A 22,553-nucleotide genomic window follows, 5' to 3' on the forward strand; every position below is an offset into this window, starting at 1 on the left:
CCTCCAAGTTTAAAAGAAAAAGAATAAAAATAGCACTGAGTGAGAAATTGACAAAACATTATATTAGTGATACTTGGTTTGTGTTAAGAATATTAGTAAGTATTAGTGAAGTATTAGTGAAGTAAATTTAGTAAGTATTAGTGTCAGGAGAAAGATATAAAAATTTATAGTGCTTTCATTGAAAGCATCTATTATACTTCATGTGACATGAACTCTCTGCCTCAAGGGATCCTACAAATTCTTTTACTGTACTGTACAGGGCCTAACAGAAATATGATGCTAGCCACATACATGATTTTTTTAATTAACTTTTTTTAAGGGTCTTTTTTCTTTTGAGGGGGGGGAAGGGGAGGGGCAAAGGGAGAGGAAGAGAGAAACCCAAGAAGACTCGGTGCTCAGCACGGAGCCCAATGCAGAACTCTTACATCTTACAACCCCTAAATCACAACTCTGAGATCACAACCTGAGCCAAAACCAAGGGTCAAATGCCTAACGCACTGTGCCACCCAGGCACCCCATTAAATTAACATTTTATTTTAAGATGATTATAGACCCACATAAAGAGAAATCCCATATCCCCTTTATCCATTTTCTCCATAAGGCAACATCTTGTAAAACTCTAGTTCAGTATCACAACCAGGATATTGACATTGATACAGTTAAGATTCAAAACTTTTCTGTCAACGTAGGGATCATTCATGTCCTGAAGCCATACCCACTTCCCTCTTTCTCCACTCCCTCTTTTAACCTATGTGTTTTGCATTTCTATATGTTTGTCATTTCAAGAATATTATATAAGTGGAATCATACAATGTATAAACTTGGTGATTGCCTTTTTTCAGTCAGCTTAATGTTCTGGAGATACACCCAGGTCATATATATCAGTAGTTTGTTCCTTTTTATTGCTTTGCAGTATTCCATGGTGTGAATGTACCAGTTTGTTTAATCAGTCTTTGATGGACCTGTGGGTAGTTTGGGTTTTTTCCAATTTGGGGCCATTATGAAAGCTGCTAAAACACTCATGTAGGAATTGTGTAAATGTAAGTTTTGATTTTTCTTTGGTAGATTGCCAAAAGTTCAATTACTGGGCTATGTGGCAATTATGTGTTTGCTTTTATTTTTATTATTTTATTTTTATTTTTAAAAAGATTTTATTTATTTATTTGATGAGAGAGAGATAGCAAGAGAGGGAACATAAGCAGGGGTTAATGACTGAGCCACTGAGGACCCCTGTTTTTATTTTTTCAAGAAGATTTTATTTATCCATTTGACGCAGAGAGACACAGACAGAGAGCACACTCAGGGGAGTGGCAAAGGGAGAGGGAGAAGAAGGCTCCCCACTGAGCAGGGAGCCCAGTGTGGGGCTTGATCCCAGGTCCCTGGGATCATGACCAGAGCCGAAGGCAGACAGTTAACCGACTGAGCTACCTGGGTGCCCCCATGATTACCTTTATGTGAAACGTTCCAACTATTTTCCAAAGACACTATCCTGTTTATATATATATATATATATATTTTTAAAGATTTTATTTATTTATTTGACAGAGAGAAATCACAAGTAGATGGAGAGGCAGGCAGAGAGAGAGAGGGAAACAGGCTCCCTGCTGAGCAGAGAGCCCGATGCGGGACTCGATCCCAGGACCCTGAGATCATGACCCGAGCCGAAGGCAGCGGCTTAACCCACTGAGCCACCCAGGCGCCCCTATCCTGTTTATATTTTTCTCAAAAATCAGATGGGCATATTTATGTGAATTTATTTCTAGGTTTTCCTTTTGTGTCTGCTTATTCTCATTCGTGTTCTCTTGACTCCCTGTGAATATGATTATTTTTAATTTTGTGTCAGACATTGTATTTGAAAAACTTCTTAAAACTTATTTGAGGGCTGGATGAAATTATCTTCAACTAAAGGCAATTGGAAGCAGGCACTGAAACAGATGTTTGTATACCAATACTCATAGCAACAATAATAGCAGTTATTCACAATAGCCAAAAGGTGGAAACAATCCAAATGTCCATTGACAGGTGCATGGATAAACAGATTATGCTTTGTACATACAATGGAATATTATTCAGCCTTAAAAAGGAATGACATTCTGATACAGGTAGTAATGTGGATGAAACTTGAAGACATCATGCTAAGTGAAATAAGCCAGAAACAAAAGGACAAATAAAGTATGACTCTACTTACATGAGGTACCTAAAGTAATCAAATACTTAGAGACAGAAAGTAGAATGTCTCTACGGGGCTGTGGGGAGGGAAGGATAGGGAGTTATTGCTAAATAGGTACAGAGTTTCACTGATGCTACAAAACCATACACTTAAAAATGGTTAAAATGGTAAATTTCATGTTTTGCAAATTTAACCACAATAAAAATATTTTAATGGTTAAATAGTAAATTTTGTGTTATATATCCACAATAACAACAACAACAAAAAAAGGCAGTGGGGGGAGGGAACATTTGCAAGTACCAAAGGCGAGACTGTTAAGAATAATAATAAAGCCTTAAGGATCTGAAATTTTTGCTGATAATAATTTCAAAAAACTTGATAGGGAAATATGAGTGACTGGCACAGACACATGATTTAAAAAGGATAAGGAACCACAGCAGAGCTTAGCACTACATTGCGGAGAGTACTGGTAGATCCCACTTTTATCCCCAGAATGTAGCTTTATATTCAGGACTTTATGATTTCTCACTTTCACTCCTATTGTGTTAAATATATACAAGCAGAATTCAATGTAGCAAAAGAATGATATTTTAAATATTAAATTCATATTAATTTATAATATTTTACAGATCATAGGGAACTTTCTAGCCATTATCTAATTTCGTTGTCCAGATATCCCTGTGGAGTAGCTGATAGGATTCCGTTTCACTATGGAGAAAACTGAGATGCCAAAGCATCAAGTAACTTACCTAAAGTCACAGTTTCTGATAGAGCTATGACCCCAATCCTGGTCTTTTAACTCCCAGTATAGTGTCCTTTCTGCTACTTTATCCCTAACTCTCATTCTGCTGTTAAAATTAATAGTGATAAAGATTTTGACAATGAGAATAAATAGTAGTGGTAGCTATCTCTACAAGGTACAAGGCCCCTCTGAGATAGAGAAGTAATCTACTGGAGTGACTAAGCCTTTGCTCTTAGGATTCCTGGGTCAAAATCCTGGCTATTGCACTTACTACTTACATATTTTGAGCATATTTCATAATCCCTCTTTGCCTCAGTTTCGTTATTTGTGACATGGCACTGCAAATTGTACCTCCTTCCAGGGTGATTCTGAATATTAAATAAGTTAACACTAAAGCACTTGGAAAAGTATCAAAGTATAGTAGACACTACTTATTGTTTAAAGTTTTTATTTAAATTCTGATTAAGGGACAGTGTCGTGTTAGTTTCAGGCATACAGTATAGTGAGTGATTCAACACTTCCATTCATCACCCAGTGGTAGACTCTACTTATGTGCTTGTTGTTGTTGTTTTTATCATCATCATCATCATCACCATCTCCATTCTTTCATATGATCCTCAGAGTAACCCTTCACTATATAGGTATTATTATAGACTCCTGATGGTTCATGAAGCCCAGTACATTTGCTTTAACAAGATAATTCTAGCAGTACAATTTTTACTTTTTAAGGACAAGTAATTGCTGTTCATCAAGAGATTGAAAGGCTCTGTGGTAGTGGTTCTCAAAGTGTGGTCCCTGAACCAGTGCATCAACATCACTAGGAACTTGTTAGAACAAGTCCTAGAAAATTTTCTAGGTCTTATTCTAGACTTACTTGAAATCCTCATCTGTAAAATGAGGAGATTAATGGTGGAACTCTGTTGAGAGAAATAAATTATATAATGCATGTAATGTGCTTAGCATAGTGGCTGGCATATAGTAAGTACTCAATAAATATTAGTCATGGTTATTCTTAGAACAAAACCAATAATATAATCTTTTAGTAAATCAAGAAATTATATAGAGGAATTTTCAAGTTAAAAAGATGTTTCATAAAAAAATTTGAAAATTAAAAAAAAAAAAAAAAGCTGTTTCATTTCCAGAGCAAATGGAAATATTTCATGGGTCATTATGGGTTCTTAAGAAAAATTTTGCCAATGCCCTGGTAATAATATTAAAATGTTGACAACTGATTTTTGTGTTGATGATGATCTAGCAAAATACTCACTTTGTCTTCTCTCTCCTCTCCCCCCTCATCTTCCTTCTCCTTTCTTTTTTCCTAGCTCTTGTCGACCAAAACCAAAATGCCCACATACCCCAGGATAACAATTTACCTGTTGTCATCCACTTCTCGCTGTTATCCAAGATCTGTTTAGAAAATGGTAAGATCCCTTTACCCATCCAAATTAGGGTCAACTATGATGAGCAGCTAGAGTGAGAATTCACTTACCTTCCCTGAATTTGGAAACTTCTCCTAGTTATCCTCTTAGTACAATCTCAGTCAAAGCCAGGCTTTTAAGTTCATGTATTCCTTGTCAAAGTTTCCAGATGCACCACCTCTAAACCAGTGTCCATGATTTCTCCACTCTGGTGCCCTGGGAGTTTTTTTCTTCTTGGTTCTAAGAAACCAACTTCGGTAATAATGACCTGCCTGTTCACCCAGGGCCTTCCATCACAAAAACATACCAACCTGGACTAGAAACCAAAGCTTCAAAGTTTTCTTTTTCTTTTTTTCTAAAAGATTTTATTTATTTATTTATTTGACAGAGAGAGACACAGTGAGAGAGGGAACACAAGCAGGGGGAGTGGGAGAGAGAGAAGCAGGCTCCCCACTGAGCAGGGAGCCCAATGTGGGACTTGATCCCAGGACCCTGAGATCATGACCTGAGCTGAAGGCAGACATTTAAGGACTGAGCCACACAGGTGCCCCAAAGCTTCTTTGGTTTTTAAATTGTTTAAGTGTTACAAGGAGATTTCTCAAGGAAGATTATGAACACACAAATCTAGAAAGAATACAGTCTATCCCTGAATGACGTAAAAGGGATTGGATATAGATTATTGGGAAAGGGAACCTTGTCATTCCTTGAAATACAGACATAATATAGCCAACTTCATGTGGCTTAGGGAGTGAGTAGGAGTTGGGGCTGGCTGCTGTGGGTGTCAGATTTGCTTTTCATAACCTTTTTATCATAACCTAAGAGCTTTCATCACAACCTAAGAACTTTGAAAGTTTTTGCTTTTAGAGAATGTGATTTTAGGAGTCAGGTGTCCTTCCCACACCTCCCAATACCCTACATATGTTTCTGAATCTGGTGTATTAAGCAATCAAAATTTATTACTGGGACTAACGAGTGGGATAGATATTGAGGAAATATGCATATGCTAAGAACAAGCCCCGTAAGTATGGCAAAACAGCAAATAGGAATGAAATAAATCATAAGCTATCCTGAGCGTTCAGCATGAAAATGTCAAGGAATCCAAATAGGTGGGTAAAGTCAATAACAGGAAATCCCTCTGGAGGCAATTGAATGGCAAGCGAATAGTCTGTGAGTAAGAAGCAAGGCCTTAAGCATTAAGGGGCAGGATTGGAATCCCAAAGCAAGAAGCTGGAATTACATTATTAAACCCTTAAGGAAACTGGGATGGAGTTTGTTCAATCCTTCTCATCTAGAGTTAGCATGATTCTCATGGTCCAATGATAATGAACCTGAATGTGGTTATGTTAGTCAGGAATCTTTAAGCTGTAGATGATAAGAGCCCAACTCACACTGGCTTAAGCAACAGGAAAATTCTTTGCTAGTATACTGGGGGCAGCTCAAAAGATTAAAGGAAGAACTGCGGGAGTAAAGGTCCAAGGCAGGATGTGGGACTCAGCACTTGCAGAGGCTCTTTCCTGTCCATCTCTGCTTGGCTGAATTCTACAGTTAGGCTTGGTTCACACAGTGAAAGAGATAGTCACCGCCAGCCCTAAATTCACATGCCCCATGCCTAGAAAGAAAGTGCTTCTTTTCCTCCAGTGTCCATGAAGAAGACTCAGGAATAGATCTCAAGTCTGGAGGATACTGAAGAATCTGATCTGTAGGTCTACAGGGCGTGTAGGGATTTGAACACTTCAGAAGTCATCATAGGGATTTAATTCCTGGGGGTTATATTTTTAAAGCCATTTTAGTGCAAATCTCCTGAAGAGAGGTAATTCTTAAGCTGATGACTTATACTTTAATATAAATGGATTTGAGTACTTTTTTTTTTGTAAGGTTTTTTTTTATTTATTTGAGAGAGAGAGAGTGCCTGCACTCAAGAGCACAAGGGTGGGGAGGGGGAGAGGGAGACTCTCAAGCAGACTCCCTGCTGAGTGTGGAGCTGGACCCTGGAGCTTGGCCCCACGACCCTGAGATCTTGACCTGGGCTGAAAACAAGAGCCGGTCGCTCACCCAACTGAGCCATCCAGTTACCCCTGGATTTTGGTTCCTTTTTCAAGTAGGCCTAGATAGACTGATGGCTGAGCAGGATTTATATAGTGAGTACTGAGTTTGGGTAAATTTTTAAATATCCCCTTGAGTTAATATGTGCATTTTTGGGGCGCCTGGCTGGCTCAGTGGGTTAAGCCGCTGCCTTCGGCTCAGGTCATGATCTCAGGGTCCTGGGATTGAGTCCCACATCGGGCTCTCTGCTCAGCAGGGAGTCTGCTTCCCTCTCTCTCTCTGCCTGCCTCTCCGTCTACTTGTGATTTCTCTCTGTCAAATAAATAAATAAAATCTTAAAAAAAAAAATATGTGCATTGTTGTTTTAAGGTTGGATCTTTCAATATCCTGACTCAAAATTGGAAATTCTGAAATGGAAGACAATCCTCAGTACTGCTGTGAAGAGACTACAAGAAGCCACCATTCAAATGTAAGGAGCCTTCTGCAATGTTTATTTTTTAAGGATTTATATGTTTATTTTAGAGCTAGAACAAGAGAGAGCACACACACACACCCAGGGGTTGGGATAGGGGGAGAGATTTCTAAGCAGACTCCCTGATGAGCCCAGAGCCCACGCAGGGCTGGATCTCACAACCTGAACAGAAACCAAGAGTTGGATGCTTAACCAACTGAGCCACCCAGGCACCCCTGCAGTCTTTAGAATCATAGTTTTATGAGGCACATAATGGGTAGATAGACAAGAAGAGATGCAAAGCCTGTGGGACCCTGGGCAAGTCACTCTATCTGTAATACGAAAAAAAAAAAAAACCCATACACACATGCACACACAAACCCTTCTTTTCCTAGTAACTCATAGATATAAGTTACTTTGTAGTACACAACTTTATCAGTCACTCAGCCTTGTCAGGTGACCAGTACAGGATCCTGTGTGAAAACAGTGCAGAAGAAAGAGAGGAGATAAGTCCAGGAAAGGAGTACTAGCTGTAGGGAAAGCACTTTCTAAGGAAATAGGAAATTGGTCCCTATGTCCAAGAAACTTGTCACCTTAAATGGGAAACTAACCATCTTGGCAAGTTAACTTGGCAAGTTAATCAAGAGAGGACAAATCAAACAATTAGGAAGTGATAAGAACCAGAGCAAGCATTGACAAAATTCCTGCTCTGTGGCCAGACAGTGGAGCTGATGCTCTACATTTATATATACTGCTCAGAACAACCCCATGAGATAAAGACAATTATCTCCATTTTACAGATAAGGAAATTAATGTGCCTTGAAGTGTGGCAATTTGTTGCAAGTTACTCAGCTAGAAAAAGGCAGAGCCAGGAGTAAAACCCAGCTCTATCTGACTCCGAAGTGCCCCCACTTTCAACTCATGCTTTGTTTTCACTCGTTTTCCACCTGGCCTTCGGTGTGAAAATAACCACTTAATGCTCTGTGGAGTGCCTTTCAAATGTGATAGATGCTTAGTATTTAAAATACTTATTTAAGGGGCACCTGAGTGGCTCAGTCGGTTAAGTGGTTAAGTGTCTACTTTCAGCTCAGGCATGATCCCGGGTTCCTAGGATGGAGCCCTGTGTCAGGCTCCCTGCTTAGTGGGGAATCTGCTTCTCTGTCTCCCTCTTCCCCTTCTCTTGCTCATGTTCTCTCTCTCTTATAAATAAATAAAATCTTTTTAAAAAGTATTTAAAATTACATACACACAGAGACACCTGCCTGGCTCAGTCAGAAGATTGTGTGACTCTTGATCTCGGGGTCATTGGTTCGAGCCCCTTGTTGGATAGAGAGATTATTTAAAATGATAATAATAAACTTTAAAACATACATAAAATAAAACAAAATAAAATTACATACAAAAAAAGTAATTGGAAAATGAGAAATTTTTAGATCAGAAGCAAACAAATTTTAATACTGTTGATAAATCTAAATTGTTAAGAGAGATCTTATAATATAATGTGAAATTCTTTATTAGATTTTTCTAAAATCCTGGCCTTTACCGCTCTGGACAAGAATTGAGCAGCATGTGCAAGGACTGGAAAAAAAGGGTCTACAATCATCTGACTCTGTCTCTTTAATGGTGTCTCTCTCTTTAAGGCCCTTTAAGGACTGGAAAAGGTAGAGCAGGCCCAGATTCCAGACTTGGTTAAGATTTTAGATCTTGTGCTGAAAATTCCTGGTGATTTAATCAATGAAGAATAATTTCTAGTGAAAATTTTTAAAAGATTTTATTAATTTATTTGGGGGGGTAGTGAGAGAGAGGGAGAGGACAAGCAAGGGGAATAGCATAGGGAGAGGGAGAAGCAGGCTCTCCACTGATTAGGGAGCCTGATGTGGGGTCTTGATCCCAGGACCCTGGGGATCATGACCCAAGCCAAAGGCAGATGCTTAACCAACCAAGCGACCCAGGTGCCCCTCTAGTGTAATTTTTTATTTTCTTATTTTTTTGAAATTTAAAAAAAATTTAAAATAATTATTTAAATTTTAATTTTAACTAAATTTAAATTAAATAAAATTTAGTCTAATTTATTTAAATTAAATTTAAAATTTAAATAATTATTTAAAATTTTAAGCATAGTTTCACTAGAAATCACTCTTTATTGGTTCAATCACCAGGAATTTTAAAATTCAAATTAGTAAATTTAGTATATTGGTAAATTTAGTATCTAAACTTAAACATCATATTACAATTATTATTGTAAAACACCTATGCTTAAGGGCATCTGGCTGGCTCAGTTGGTTGAACATCTGTCTCTTGATTTCAGCAAGCTCCTCACTGGGTGTGGAGCTTGCTTAATTAAGATCTTAAGATCGTCTCTCGCCTTCTGCCTCTCCCCACTCCTGTGCTCTCTCTCTCTTCCTCAAAAAACAAGCAAACAAAAACAAACAAACAAACAAAAATCCCACCTATGCTTAGTATTTAAACTAACTCTTATTATTGTACTACAATAATCAATGTTTTGTTTTAAATTTCTCACCCTTTTTTTTTATTACTGGAAAAATCTTTCCTCATGCTAAAATTGGATAAACCTACTGTATGTTTTAATTTCTTTTTTCTCCATTTAGTTGGAAATTTTTGTGTGTGTGGTATGAAATTTCTAGCTTGATTTCTCCCATGCCAATAATAATAATAGCTGGTATTTATTGAGTGCTAATAATAATAGCTAACATTTATTGAGTGTTTTTTTTGTGCAGATTCTTTTTACATCAAAAGCAGCTTAAACAATTTTACCAATTTATTCTTACAGGTAAACTTAGAATTAGTTTTTCAGGTTTAAAAAGACTTCAAGTGATGTGGAGCAGGTGGTATATTTTAATGGGGAAAAAAAACTTGCAGGGAGTATATGAGAACTCTCTGTACTTTCCACTTAGTTTTGCTGTGAACCTAATACTGCTCTAAAAAAAAAAAGACTAAAGCAAAAGCTAAAATAAAAAATAGAATCAGAACATCTAGGTTCATTAGTCAATAGCGTGGGATCTTGTGTAAATCACTTGAACTTCCCGAACCTCTGCTCCTTTATTCATTTAGGGATAATGACATGTTTTCTGCTTACCACAGCAGGTTCTTGTGACTCAGTATATATAAATGTACTTTGCAGAGACCAAAGCACCAAGCAAGCACAAAGCATTTTTTAATAATAAACCGGTACTGTCAGATGTGGTTTCTTAAAACAAGTAGGGTTAGAACCAAGAAGAGATGGCTTGGCAGAATAGATGGAGGAGGTGAGTTTAGCTGGCACACAGCACCAGGGATGAGTATGATGCTGTTATATGTGACCCATAGTAATAAGCTTTGTCAAGGGAGTGGTTTTTTAACAATGAGAATTTCTAGAATTCATTCCCAAGGGATTTAGCATATACAGAATCCAAGCTTTAAAAAGAACACATGTGGGGCGCCTGGGTGGCTCAGTGGGTTAAAGCCTCTGCCTTCCGCTCAGGTCATGATCCCAGGGTTCTGGGATCAAGCCCCGCATCGGGCTCTCTGCTCAGCAGGGAGCCTGCTTCCTCCTCTCTCTCTGCCTGCCTCTCTGCCTACTTGTGCTCTTTGTCTGTCAAATAAATGAATAAAATCTTAAAAAAAAAAAAAAGAACACATGTAAAATTTTACAATGTGTGTATTACAAAGCATCTCTGCAAGAAAATCAGCCAAACCTTAACATCCCTTGGTTCCAGGGTGAGAGATAGCATGTAGATTGAAAAAAAAAAAATGCTTGCTGGATGAAATGCAATTTTATAAAGATTATTTATTTATTTATTTATTTGACTGAGAGATGGCAAGTAGGCAGAGAGGCAGGTGGGGGGCAGGGAGCAGGCTCCCTGCTGAGCAGAGAGCCCGATGTGGGGCTCAATCCCAGGACCTTGAGATCATGACCTGAGCTGAAGGCAGAGGCTTAAACCACTGAGCCACCCAGGTGCCCCTGAAATGCAATTTCAGACAAATCAGAAGTATTGTCTTGTGCACCCTGACAAATTTATATCACATTTGCTCCACACAGAAAATTATAGAAGTTTAATATCAAGTCAGACCAAGGGAAATTAGAGCAGCATCTTGTCCTACTCCATTGGCAGGTGCACTCTGAAACATACTCTCTTTTCTTATCACAGGAAGTCTAGTCTCACAAACACTGTGAACCCTCCCATCCCAGACCAGATCCCACGGCAATAAATAATAATAAACTTTAATAATAAACTTTAATAATAATAACTTTAGAGCAGAGCACATCCTCCAGACAGTGTTTATTTACCCGGACCTTTTGACTGGGACTGAATCAAGTCTCTGGACTGTAACTGGTGAAGGTCTAGTCTTCTGATTTTATTCGTGTTTACTATTAGGACATGGTGGCACAAAAGCATTAGATTGGGAATCCCAGGCTTGCTCCCAATACTTTCCCTGCCATTTCTGTTGTGTGACCTGGGGTACAAGAGGCAATGTCTATAAAGGTGTAGAGCTCAAGCTTTGGAGTTCACACAAATCTCATGCTCCTGTTTGCCAGCTGTGTAATTTGGGGTACTCATTCTGCTTCTCACAGCCTTACTTTCCTCATAAAAAATGGAGGTACTACTAGAATGTACCTCATAGGGTTATTGAAAGCATTACATGAAATCATTCAGTTAAATAATTTAGCACAATCTGTAGACAATAGTGAATGCTTGATAAACAGTAACTGTTGTTTAGCATTTATCAGTTCCCTTTTCTGTACTTTGGCTTTCTCATCTGTAAAATGGAATTGGATATTGCCCAGTGTCCAAGCATCCTTTACTACTTATGTTTATTGAAAGCCCCCACTATATTGAATTTAGCTTAAATTCTTAGGCAGTTTTGATCTGAGAGGACATTCCCTTTCTATTCCAGCCTGTCTCTCAAAGTGGTCCAGATGCCAGAGGGCTGGGATAATTGGGTAACTTCTGACTTAGCAAAGGATTCTTTTGTAAGCCCTAGCAATGACACACATTTACAGACTAATTGGAAACCTGAGTCTAATGACCATTCACCAAGCCCACACCTTGGCCCTTTCATTCAATGCCTAGACATGATTCTAGGAATGACCCAAAACTCCCAAGAAACCTTTTATGCAAATATTAGGGCTCCTTTGTTGAACTAATCAGTTTGGTGGTAATTATCACCTACTGGAGACTCCAGAGGTCAACTTCTGGTCCTCAGGCAGGAAGAGAGCAAAAGTTGCCAGTTCCTTGAGAAAAGGCAGAGAATAGCAGCCTTTCATTGGCAGAGAGGCTGATTAGTCTTTACATGATACCATGATACAATTCCTAGGGACTTATTAAAGGGTTAGAAAAGGAAGCACTCACCACTTTAAAGGAGTTATGAGGAACTTTCCTGAATTATAATTGTCTACTCTTGAGTATTTGTGGCATTCATATAAGGTAGGAGATTTTGCATTGGGGTTTTTTGCATTACAGCTTTTGTATCTTGATTTTTTGCCTTGCAGGTAAGGAGGGGACCATCCCTTTTCTCTCTCTCTCTCTCTCTCTCTCTCTCTCTAATTATAGGTATGTACACCTTAGAGGCATACTTACCTTTCTTAAGAATAATCCAAAGGTCCATTTGTAGAGAGTCACAGAAAAATAGAATCATGTCTAGGCATTGAATGAAAGGGCCAAGGTGTGGGCTTGGTGAATGGTCATTAGACTCAGGTTTCCAATTAGTCTGTAAATGTGTGTTGTTAGGCTTTGATGCTTATAAATGGAGTGGCATATGTGTGTTCTGGTGTAGGGAAGAATAGCAATTTGTAAGTGATTACTTTTTTGTCACATTATTCAAAAATTTAGCCCACTTCTGACAGTGGGATATATTTTCATGAGAATGTGACAAAGAAAGGAAGGAGGAGGAAAACAAAAGAAGAAGCAAACAGCAAGAGAAACCAGTTGTTTTAATCAAGCATTTCCATTTTTGAGTGGCAGATCTGGCCCTTGCCCACCCTCCTGGGTCTGGTTCCTTTCCCATAGGACTTGCTGAGAAGTTCCCCCTCCTGCTTCTCTGAGAGGGGCCAGTCACCCTTGCGGATTGCTAGGGACTCCCATCCCCAGCGCTCCCCCGCTAACAGCAGTGTGGCTATTATACCTCTCTCTCTTCATTAATCATCTATATTATTTCCAATTACTTTTTTTCCCCATCATCCTAAGTATACTCTTTAATCCTCCTATCCCCTACTTCACCCATTCCCCCCACCTTCTGGTAACTGTCAGTTTGTTTTTTATAGTTAAGAGTCTATTTTTTGGTTTGTCTCTTTCTTTTTTCCCTTTGATCATTTGTTTTGTTTCTTAAGTTCCACATATGAATGAAATCATATGGCATTTGTCTCTCTGATTTATTTTAGTTAGAATTATATTCTCTAACTCTATCCATGTTGTTGCAGGACAAATTTCATTCTTTTTTATGAAGGAATAATATTCCATTGTGTATATACCACATATTCCTTACCAATTCATCTATCAATGGACATGGGGTGCTTACATAATTTGGCTATTGTAGATAATGCTGCAATAAACATAGGGATGCATGTATTTCTTTGAATTAGTATTTTCGTATTGGGGGGGGGGGTAAATACCCAGTAGTGCAGTTCCTGGATCATAGGGTGATTCTAGTTTTAATTTTTTGAGGACCCTCCATACTGTTTTCCACAGTAACTGCAGCAGTTCCCATTCACACCTACAGAGCTGAGGGTTCCTTTTCCTCCATATACTTGTCAACACATGCTGTTTCTTGTGTTTTTGATTTCAGCCATTCAGACAGGTACGAAGTGATACCTCATGGTAGTTTTGATTTGCATTTTGCTGCTAATGAATGATATTGAGCATTTTTTCTATGTCTGTTTGCCATTTGCAGTGACTTCTTTAGAGAAATGTCTGTTCAGGTCTTCTGCCCATTTTTATATTAAACTATTTGTTTTTTTGGGTATTGATTGTATCAGTTCCTTATATATTTTGGATACTAACCCTTTATCAAATATGTCATTTGGAAATATCTTCTCTCATTCCATAGATTGTCTTTTAGTTTTATTTATTTTTTCCTTTGCTGGGCAGAAGCTTTTTATTTTGAGGTAGTCCCAATAGTTTTTTCTTGCTTTTATTTCTTTTGTGTCAGGAAGCATAGCTAGAAAAATGTTGCTACAGCCAATTTTAGTGACATTATTGCCTATGCTCTCTTCAAGGATTTTTATGGTTTCAGGTATCACACTTAGGTCTTTAATCCATTTTGGGTTTATTTTGGTATATGATATATGAAAGTGATACAATTTCATTCTTTTGCATGTTGCCAGTTTTGCCAACACCATTTGTTGAAGAGAATTTTTCTCTTTGTTATTAACTCCTCCTGTGTTGAAGATTAATTGACCATATAATTGTGGGTTTATTTCTGGGTTTTCTATTCTATTTCATTGATCTATGTGAGTATTTTTATGCTAGTACCATACTGTTTTAATCAGTACTGCTTTGTTTTTCTTTACTTAAATTCAATTAGCCAACAGATAGTACATCATTAGTTTCAGATGTAGAGTTCACTAATTCATCAGTTTTATGTAATACCCTGTGTTCATCATACCACGTGCCCTCTTTATTGCCCATCACCCAATTACTCCACCCCCCGCCCCAGCTCCCCTCCAGCAACCCTCAGTTTTTTTCCTATATTTTCTCTCATGGTTTGTCTCCCTCTCCGATTACTTCCCATTTAATTTTCCCTCCCTTCCACTATGATCCTCTGCACTGTTTCTCATATTCTACATATGAATGAAACCATATGATAATTGTCTTTCTCTCATTGACTTATTTTGCTCAACATATTACCCTCCAGTTCCATTCACATCTATGTAAATAGTAAGTATTCATCCATTCTGATGGAGTAATATTCCATTGTATATATATACCACTTCTTTTTTATCCATTCATCTGTTGATGGGCATCTTAGTTCTTTCCACAGTTTGGCTGTTGTGGACATTGCTGCTATAAACTTTGGGGTGCACGTGTTCCCTCAGATCATTACACTTGGATCTTTGGGATAAATGCCTAGTAGTGCAATTGCTGGGTCATAGGATAGCCTATTTTTTAAAATTAAATTTATTTATTTTCATCATAAAAGTATTCATTATTTTTTCACCACACCCAGTGCTCCATGCAATCCGTGCCCTCTATAATACCCACCACCTGGTACCCCAACCTCCCACCCCCCCGCCACTTCAAACCCCTCAGATTGTTTTTCAGAGTCCATAGTCTCTCATGATTCACCTCCCCTTCCAATTTACCCCAACCCCCCTTCTCTCTAACTCCCCATGTCCTCCATGCTATTTGTTATGCTCCACAAATAAGTGAAACCGTATGATAATTGACTCTCTCTGCTTGACTTATTTCACTCAGCATAATCTCTTCCAGTCCTGTCCATGTTGCTACAAAAGTTGGGTATTTATCCTTTCTGATGGATGCATAATACTCCATAGTGTATATGAACCACATTTTCCTTATCCATTCATCTGTTGAAGGGCATCTTGGTTCTTTCCATAGTTTGGCGACCGTGGCCATTGCTGCTATAAACAGTGGGGTACAGATGGCCCTTCTTTTCACTACATCTGTATTTTTGGGGTAAATACCCAGGAGTGCAATTGCAGGGTCATAGGGAGATTCAAATTAAAACCACATTGAGATACCACCTTACACCAGTTAGAATGGCCAAAATTAACAAGACAGGAAACAACATGTGTTGGAGGGGATGTGGAGAAAGGGGAACCCTCTTACACTGTTGGTGGGAATGCAGGTTGGTGCAGCCTCTTTGGAGAGCAGTGTGGAGATTCCTCAAGAAATTAAAAATAGGATAACCTATTTTTAACTTCTTAAGGAACCCCCATATTGTTTTCCAGAGTGGCTGTACCATCTTGTATTCCTACCAGCAGTATAAAAGGATTCCCCTTTCCCCACATCTGTCATTTCCAACTTGTCAATTTTAGCCATTCTGACTGGTATGAGGTGGTATTTCACTGTGGTTTTGACTTGTATTTCCCTGATGCCAAGGGATGTTGAGCATTTTTTCATGTGTCTTTGGCCAATTAGATGTCTTCTTTGGACAAACATCTGTTCATATCTTCTGTCCATTTCTCTCTCTCTTTTTTTAAATACTTTCTTGTAGCTGTTAGTTATTTTTTAAAAGATTTTATTTGTTTATTTGATAGAGAAAGAGAGATCAAAAGTAGGCAGAGAGCCAGGCAGAGAGAGGGGAAAGCAGGCTCCCTGCTGAGCAGAGAGCCCAATGCAGGGCTCAATCTGAGATCATGCCACAAGCCGAAGGCATAGGCTTAACCCACTGAGCCACCCAGGCACCCCTCTTCTGTCCATTTCTTGACTGGATTATTTGTTCTTTGGCTGTTGACTTTGATAAGTTCTTTATAGATCTTAGGTACCAGCTGATAAGACATTTGCAAACATCTCCGATTTCGTAGGTTGCCTTTTAGTTTTGTTTACTGTGCAGAAGCTTTTTATTTTGATGTAGTCCCAGTAGTTCACTTTTGCTTTTGTTTCTCTTGCCTTTGGAGACATGTCTAGCAAGAAGTTGTTACAGTTGTGGTCAAAGAGGTTGCTGCCTATATTCTCTAGGATTTTAATGGATTCCTGTCTCACAGTTCATTCTTTCATCCATTTTGAGTTTATTTTTGTGTATGGTATAAGGAAATGGTCCAGTTTCATTCTTCTGCATGTGGCTGTCCAGTTTTCCCAGCACCATTTGTTGAAGAGACTGTCCTTTTTACACTGGATATTCTTTCCGGTTTTGTTGAAGATTAGTTGACCATAGAGTTGAGGGTCTGTTTCTGAGTTCTCTATTCTGTTCCATTGATTATGTGTCTGTTCTTGCCAGTACCACACTGTCTTGATGATTACAGCTTTGTAATATAGCTTGAGGTCCAGCATTGTGATGCTACCAGCTTTGGTTTTCTTTCTCAGCATTCTTCTGGCTGTTGTCTTTTGTGGTTCTATACATTTTTAAGATTATTTGTTCTAGCTCTGTGAAAAAGTCAATGTTATTTTGTAATATAATTTGTAATCTGGAATTGCAATACCTCCAGTTTTGTCCAATTACTTATTTTTTTTTAAGTAAACTCTATGCACATCATGGGGCTTGAACTCATGACCCTTGGGATCAAGAGTTGCATACTCTACTGACTGAGCTAGTCAGGCACCCTATCCAGTTACTTATTTTTAATTCTTTAAAAATTTTCCTTTTAGGGGCGCCTGGGTGGCTCAGTGGGTTAAGCCTCTGCCTTCGGCCAGGTCATGATCTTAGGGTCCTGGGATCAAGCCCCGCATTGGGCTCTCCCTCAGCAGGGAGCCTGCTTCCCCCTTTCTGCCTGCCTCTCTGCCTACTTGTGATGTCTCTCTTTGTCAGATAAATAAATAAAAATTTTCCTTTCAGCATAGCTCTTCTCAAACCCCAAACCCCACCCTCAACCAATAAATGCATACATGTGTATACACACACACAAACCAATTCTTCCAAACACTATGAGACCCTTATTGAGATATGCCAGCTCAGTTTTAGAAATTTTCTTTTTTGTTTTTTATTTCTTTCTTTCTTTTTTAAGATTTTATTTATTTGAGAGAGAGGGAGAAAGAGCACAAGCAGGGGAAGGAGCAGAGGAAGAGGGAGAAGCAGACTCCCTGGTTGAACGAGGAGCCTAACTTGGGGCTCCATCCCAGGACCCTGGGATCATGGCAAACACTTAACCAACTGAGCCACCGAGGTGCCCCAATTTTAGAAATTTTCAATTGCACCTTAAAATGAAAACCGAGGATTCCTGTTTGAATATGCTCTGAATCTGAGGGGACTTGCTGAGGGCAGCCTTAGATAATCTTTTTACATTGTTTCTGAGGTTCATTTATTGGTTTTGTGTTCCACTCTATATCTGTTTGAAAATGCCCAAACTTCTAACTCTTCTATGAAAAGGTAGCTCCCACTTTCCCTAGTTAGAGTCCTGACGTTTCTGATTATTCTCAAGTGTTGGTCATGAATGTGCCCAATTCCATCCCCACATCCTGTCTTTTTTTTTTTTTTTAAAGATTTTATTTTATTTATTTGACAGAGAGATCACAAGTCGGCAGAGAGGCAGGCAGAGAGAGAGGAGGAAGCAGGCTCCCTGCTGAGCAGAGAGCCCGATATGGGGCTCGATCCCGGGATCCCGAGATCATGACCTGAGCCAAAGGCAGAGGCTCCAACCCACTGAGCCACCCAGGTGCCCCCCCACATCCTGTCTTAAGAACCCAGAAGTCCTGCAGCCCACTTCTGCTAGCCAGGACCATGCAGTAGAGGCAAGCCAGCTAGTCCGTATGGATGTTAAACAGGTGGTGTTGGGCTCCAAGACAGTCAAAAATAGCTCTAGTATATGACCTCTGCTTTTCCAGCCTGATTCTGAAGCCTTGTTCTAATGCCACGTTGCCAACAGCTCCTACTTGGCATGCGTGGGTGCACAAGTGTATGTGCACATGTGTGTCTCCCTGTGTGTGTTTGTATGAGCATGTGAGTGTATATGTGTTTGCATACCTGTGTCTGTGTCTGTGTGTGTGTGTGTGTGTGTTGGGGGCCGGAAGCTGGGTGAGAAGTAGGAAGGTCTGCTTCATGTGCTGACCCTCAGATACAGAGCCCTGGTGGGTCTCATTTTATCCTATGCCCACAGCTCCTGTAGCACCCAACATTAGGAATATGGGGGAAAAAATCTCCTGAAGTGAAGAGAGTAGAGAGTTTGGAGTTGATATGCATGGCATTGCATCCTGGTTTTACCATGTAAATAAAAAAATCAGGCTCTCTTTAGAATGGGGATGAATAGCACCTATCTCATAGGAGTGTATGAATTTTGCCTATGGAAGATATTTAGTGAATATTTATGAATGGGTCAATGAATGTTCCAAGGGGACTACCTTAATTTCAGGGTCTTGTCTGTCTAAATTGTAGCATATAGGGAGTTTCATATTCACTTACCCTTTCCCTCTACCACCTTATTATTAATGAACATGTATTTGTATGTTCCTCACTGAATTGTAACAGAGATACCTAGTATATTTAGAAGGCATGCTAAATACTGAGGTCTGTACCTAGAGGTCTGTGTGCATTAATTAACCAGAAAGTCCCTATATTTCTGTCTTAGGTGCTTAACAAAAATATCAGCTACAACCAGAGGTTCTCTTAAAAGGAAGTCTGGTGCCTTACTCATTCTTTTTCTCCCACGGTCCATGTTCCCTTTTGTGCTGGGGACAAGTCAAAGCAAGAAAGAGGTTGGGGAAATTCTCCAATTTGCAAGCCTTACTTCTATTTAAGGGTATGTGCTATGGTGAGTGCTATGAAGTGTGTAAACCTAGCGATTCACAGACTTGTACCCCTGGAGCTAATAATACGTTATAGTTTATAAAAAAGTAAAAAATTTATATATAAAAAAGAGTGTCTTATGGTTTGTCTCCCTCCCAATCCCATCTTGTCTCATTTTTTCCTTTCCTATCCCCCAAACCCTCGACATTGCCTCTCAAATTCTTCATATCCGGGAGATCATATGATAAATTGTCTTTCTCTGATTGACTTATTTTGCTCAGCTTAATACCCTCTAGTTCCATCCATGTTGTTGCAAATGGCAAGATTTCATTTCTTTAGATGGCTGCATAGTATTCCATTGTATATATATGTACCACATCTTCTTTATCCCTTCCTCTGTTGATGGACATCTAGGTTCTTTCCATAGTTTGACTATTGTTGGATATTGTCTAATGCTATAAACATTCAGGTGCACATGCCCCTTTGGATCACTACTTTGTATCTTCAGGGTAAATACCCAGTAGCATGATTGCTGGGTCATAGGGTAGCTCTATTTTCAATGAGGTAGCACCAGTATTCCCCTCAATTCTTGCCCAGGCCTATGCTGCATCACGCCCCTCCTGTGGGGACAGGTGATATGTACTGGTCCTGCATTTGCTGCAGCCTGTAGTACAGTGCTTCACACACAGCAGGTGCTCAATAACTGTGTAAAAATGGTAGGTACTCAATGAACCCTTGCTAAGGATTTCCAAATTTGTCTGTCCAGATCTAAGGAAGCCTTTAGATAAGCGGTAAAATCACAGAGGCTGGAACAGCCATTACCCACCCTCTAGCCATTGATAAGACCAAGAAATAGCTACTTCTTGAATTTTTTTCTTTTTTTTTAAGATTCATTTATTTATTTTAGAGAGAAAGCAAGAGCATGAGCTGCGGGAGGGGCAGAGGGGGAAAGAAAGAGAGAGAAAAGCAGACTTCCTGCTGAGTACAGAGCCCCCACAGGGCTGGATCTCAGGACCCTGAGATCCTGATCTGACCTGAAATCAGTCAGACATTCAGCCTACTGAGCCACCCAGGCACCCCATTTAATTTTTTTCTTTTGAACAGAAAAGCAGAAGAAGCAAAGCTTAAAAAAGAGGGATTCAACAAACAACTTACCTTGCTCTACTATAATGATCCTAAATGTGTGGTGAAGGTGAGCAGCAGCCCCCACGTTTCTCAATGTTTCTGGCTGGAGCTGCTCAAGAGGAAGACTGAGATGCCAGTGGTCCAAGAGGCTGACCCAGAGATGAAGAAGTTCCATTACGCACTGGTAGATGGTTCTTCTCTGACCTAATATCCTTTTGAAATCTTAAAAGGAAAGGAGGATGGAGGAAGCCAGCATGATGGAAGGGACTGATGGGTAGGACATTTCTGTTTGATCAGAAAATTGCATTGGAAAAGGAAGTCTGGTGCCTTACTCATTCTTTTTCTCCCACGGTCCATGTTCCCTTGTGCTGGGGACAAGTCAAAGCAAGAAAGAGGTTGGGGAAATTCTCCAGTTTGCAAGCCTTACTTCTATTTAAGAGAACCTCTGGTTGTAGCTGATATTTCTGTTAAGCACCTAAGGGCTCACATGGTTCTAAGAAAATGAGTTTGCCTTCATTTTCCTGATTAGTAGAGAGAACCACATGGGGATTTAGCATCAAGAGGACCTACCTTGAAAAGGTAGAAAGAAAAGAGACTTCATACAAATCCAAAATGAAGAAGACCTCAGGAGATTGGTACAGTTAGATTTTGTGAACTTCTTCACATATCCTTAGTTATCCCTCAGCCCTGCTCTGCCCTCATCTATCTGTAGATGTTGTCAGGGAGACACAATCCTCCTGCAGCATGCTGTAGGGTCATACTGGGTAGCAATGGGCAACTTTGGTTTCTAGTCACTCTTCTACTAATAGGACCAGTCTAACCAGACTTCCCTCTTATTATTCACAAGATTGGTTTCAAAGAATTTGGGGCTAAAATGCGGGTGCCAAGAGCTGATGGTTATCAGAAGGGAGGTGGGTGTGACTGGGAGGCTGGGGGGATTAAACAGGTGATGGTGATTAAGGAGGGCACTTGTGATGAGCACTGGGTGTTGTATGTAAGTGTTGAATTACTAAATTCTATACCTGAAATTAATAAATAAATAAAATGAGGGTGCACGTAATGTGGACATATGGGAAGAGCATGCAAGTGAGAATCAGGGAACCCAGTTGCTGGCCTGGCACTGCCATTATTATCCTCAATGACCACAGGAAAGTGAGTCACCCTCTCTGGACTTCTGTTAGCTTATTTGTAAAGAGCTAATTAAAAAAAAAATTAAATTGTATGTGAGTTAACATCATTCCAAATAAGAATAATTATAAGAATAATTATTACCATCATTGTTTTTTCTCATCAGTATCCGTTCCTTAACCTGGATTTTATCTATCCTTCTGGCCGTCTAGCTGTCTGCCAAAGCTATTCTGCCCTCCCTGGGGGTGGCATGTACACCAACATATTCAGTGACTTGCCAAATCAAGTTATCCTTGGAACCTTTACACCTTCTGGACGTGGTAGCATTTCTTTTCCTAATAGGTATGTGAGATGCCAGGCAAACTAGAACGTGTGGGAGTAGAGCAAGAGCTAAATCCCAACAGAGGGAAGAACGGAAAAGTAATCTTTTAAATGATCAGTCTAACTGGGAAAGCAGGAAAGGAAAATGAAACACATGCATGTGGTCACAGCAGCTCCAGGCACAGACTGGCTGGTTGCAACAGGTCAGAGGACCACCGGTCTCCCAGCATTCTGCTGTGCCATCCACGCGGAGACGCCGTGGCTCTCAACAGTATGTGGCCCTATAGGAAGGCAAGGCCCCAAGAATACAAATTGCTGCAAAGTAATACAGGAAGACTGTTGTTTGGTGAGCCTGGTGTCAGCTGGCCTCCCTGCCCCCTGAAGAACAAGATCGCACTGGCAGCATGCCATCCCATGCCCTAGGAAAGCCTCACATCCTCTTTAGCATTGCCGCCAAATTCTTAGGGGTTATGATCTTGTGGTCTTCTCTGAATTTCATACCCTTTCTCCTCTGAACTTTGTTCTCCACTCTGTCTTGAACCGTGGATTTATTTTGGCTCTTTTGTTTAAACCGATTAGAAAATTTGCTCTTTTTTTTTCTTTTTTCCACATAAAACCCACTCACTGAAGGCCTCTGTGAGGAAGGCTGAGTTTGTTAGTGATTTGGGTCACAGGAAGCTTATTGCATAGTATAGCAAACATCTCAAATGAAGTATAAAATATAGGAATGTGTTTTTTCTTAAATAAAGATTTTATTTGTTTATTTGAGAGAGCACAAGAGAGAGGAAAGAGCAGAGAGAGAGGGACAAGCAGACTCTG

At 39.6% G+C, this 22,553-nt stretch overlaps 1 protein-coding gene across 4 annotated transcripts in view; it reads left to right on the top strand.

Moving 5' to 3' along the window:
• Positions 1–22,553, top strand: part of LOC309868981 (uncharacterized protein C3orf20 homolog) — a 132,675-nt gene that overhangs the window by 25,897 nt on the left and 84,225 nt on the right. For all 4 annotated transcript variants that reach the window (XM_082739286.1, XM_082739283.1, XM_082739284.1 and 1 more), the window contains exons 5-6: positions 4,235–4,333; positions 6,743–6,842. In XM_082739286.1, the coding sequence (XP_082595412.1) occupies positions 4,235–4,333; positions 6,743–6,842 (199 nt within the window). The remainder of the gene's footprint in view (positions 1–4,234; positions 4,334–6,742; positions 6,843–22,553) is intronic.

The sequence above is a fragment of the Mustela nivalis genome (genome assembly GCF_964662115.1).
Source record: "Mustela nivalis genome assembly, chromosome: 7".
NCBI classification, from domain to species: Eukaryota; Metazoa; Chordata; class Mammalia; order Carnivora; family Mustelidae; genus Mustela; species Mustela nivalis.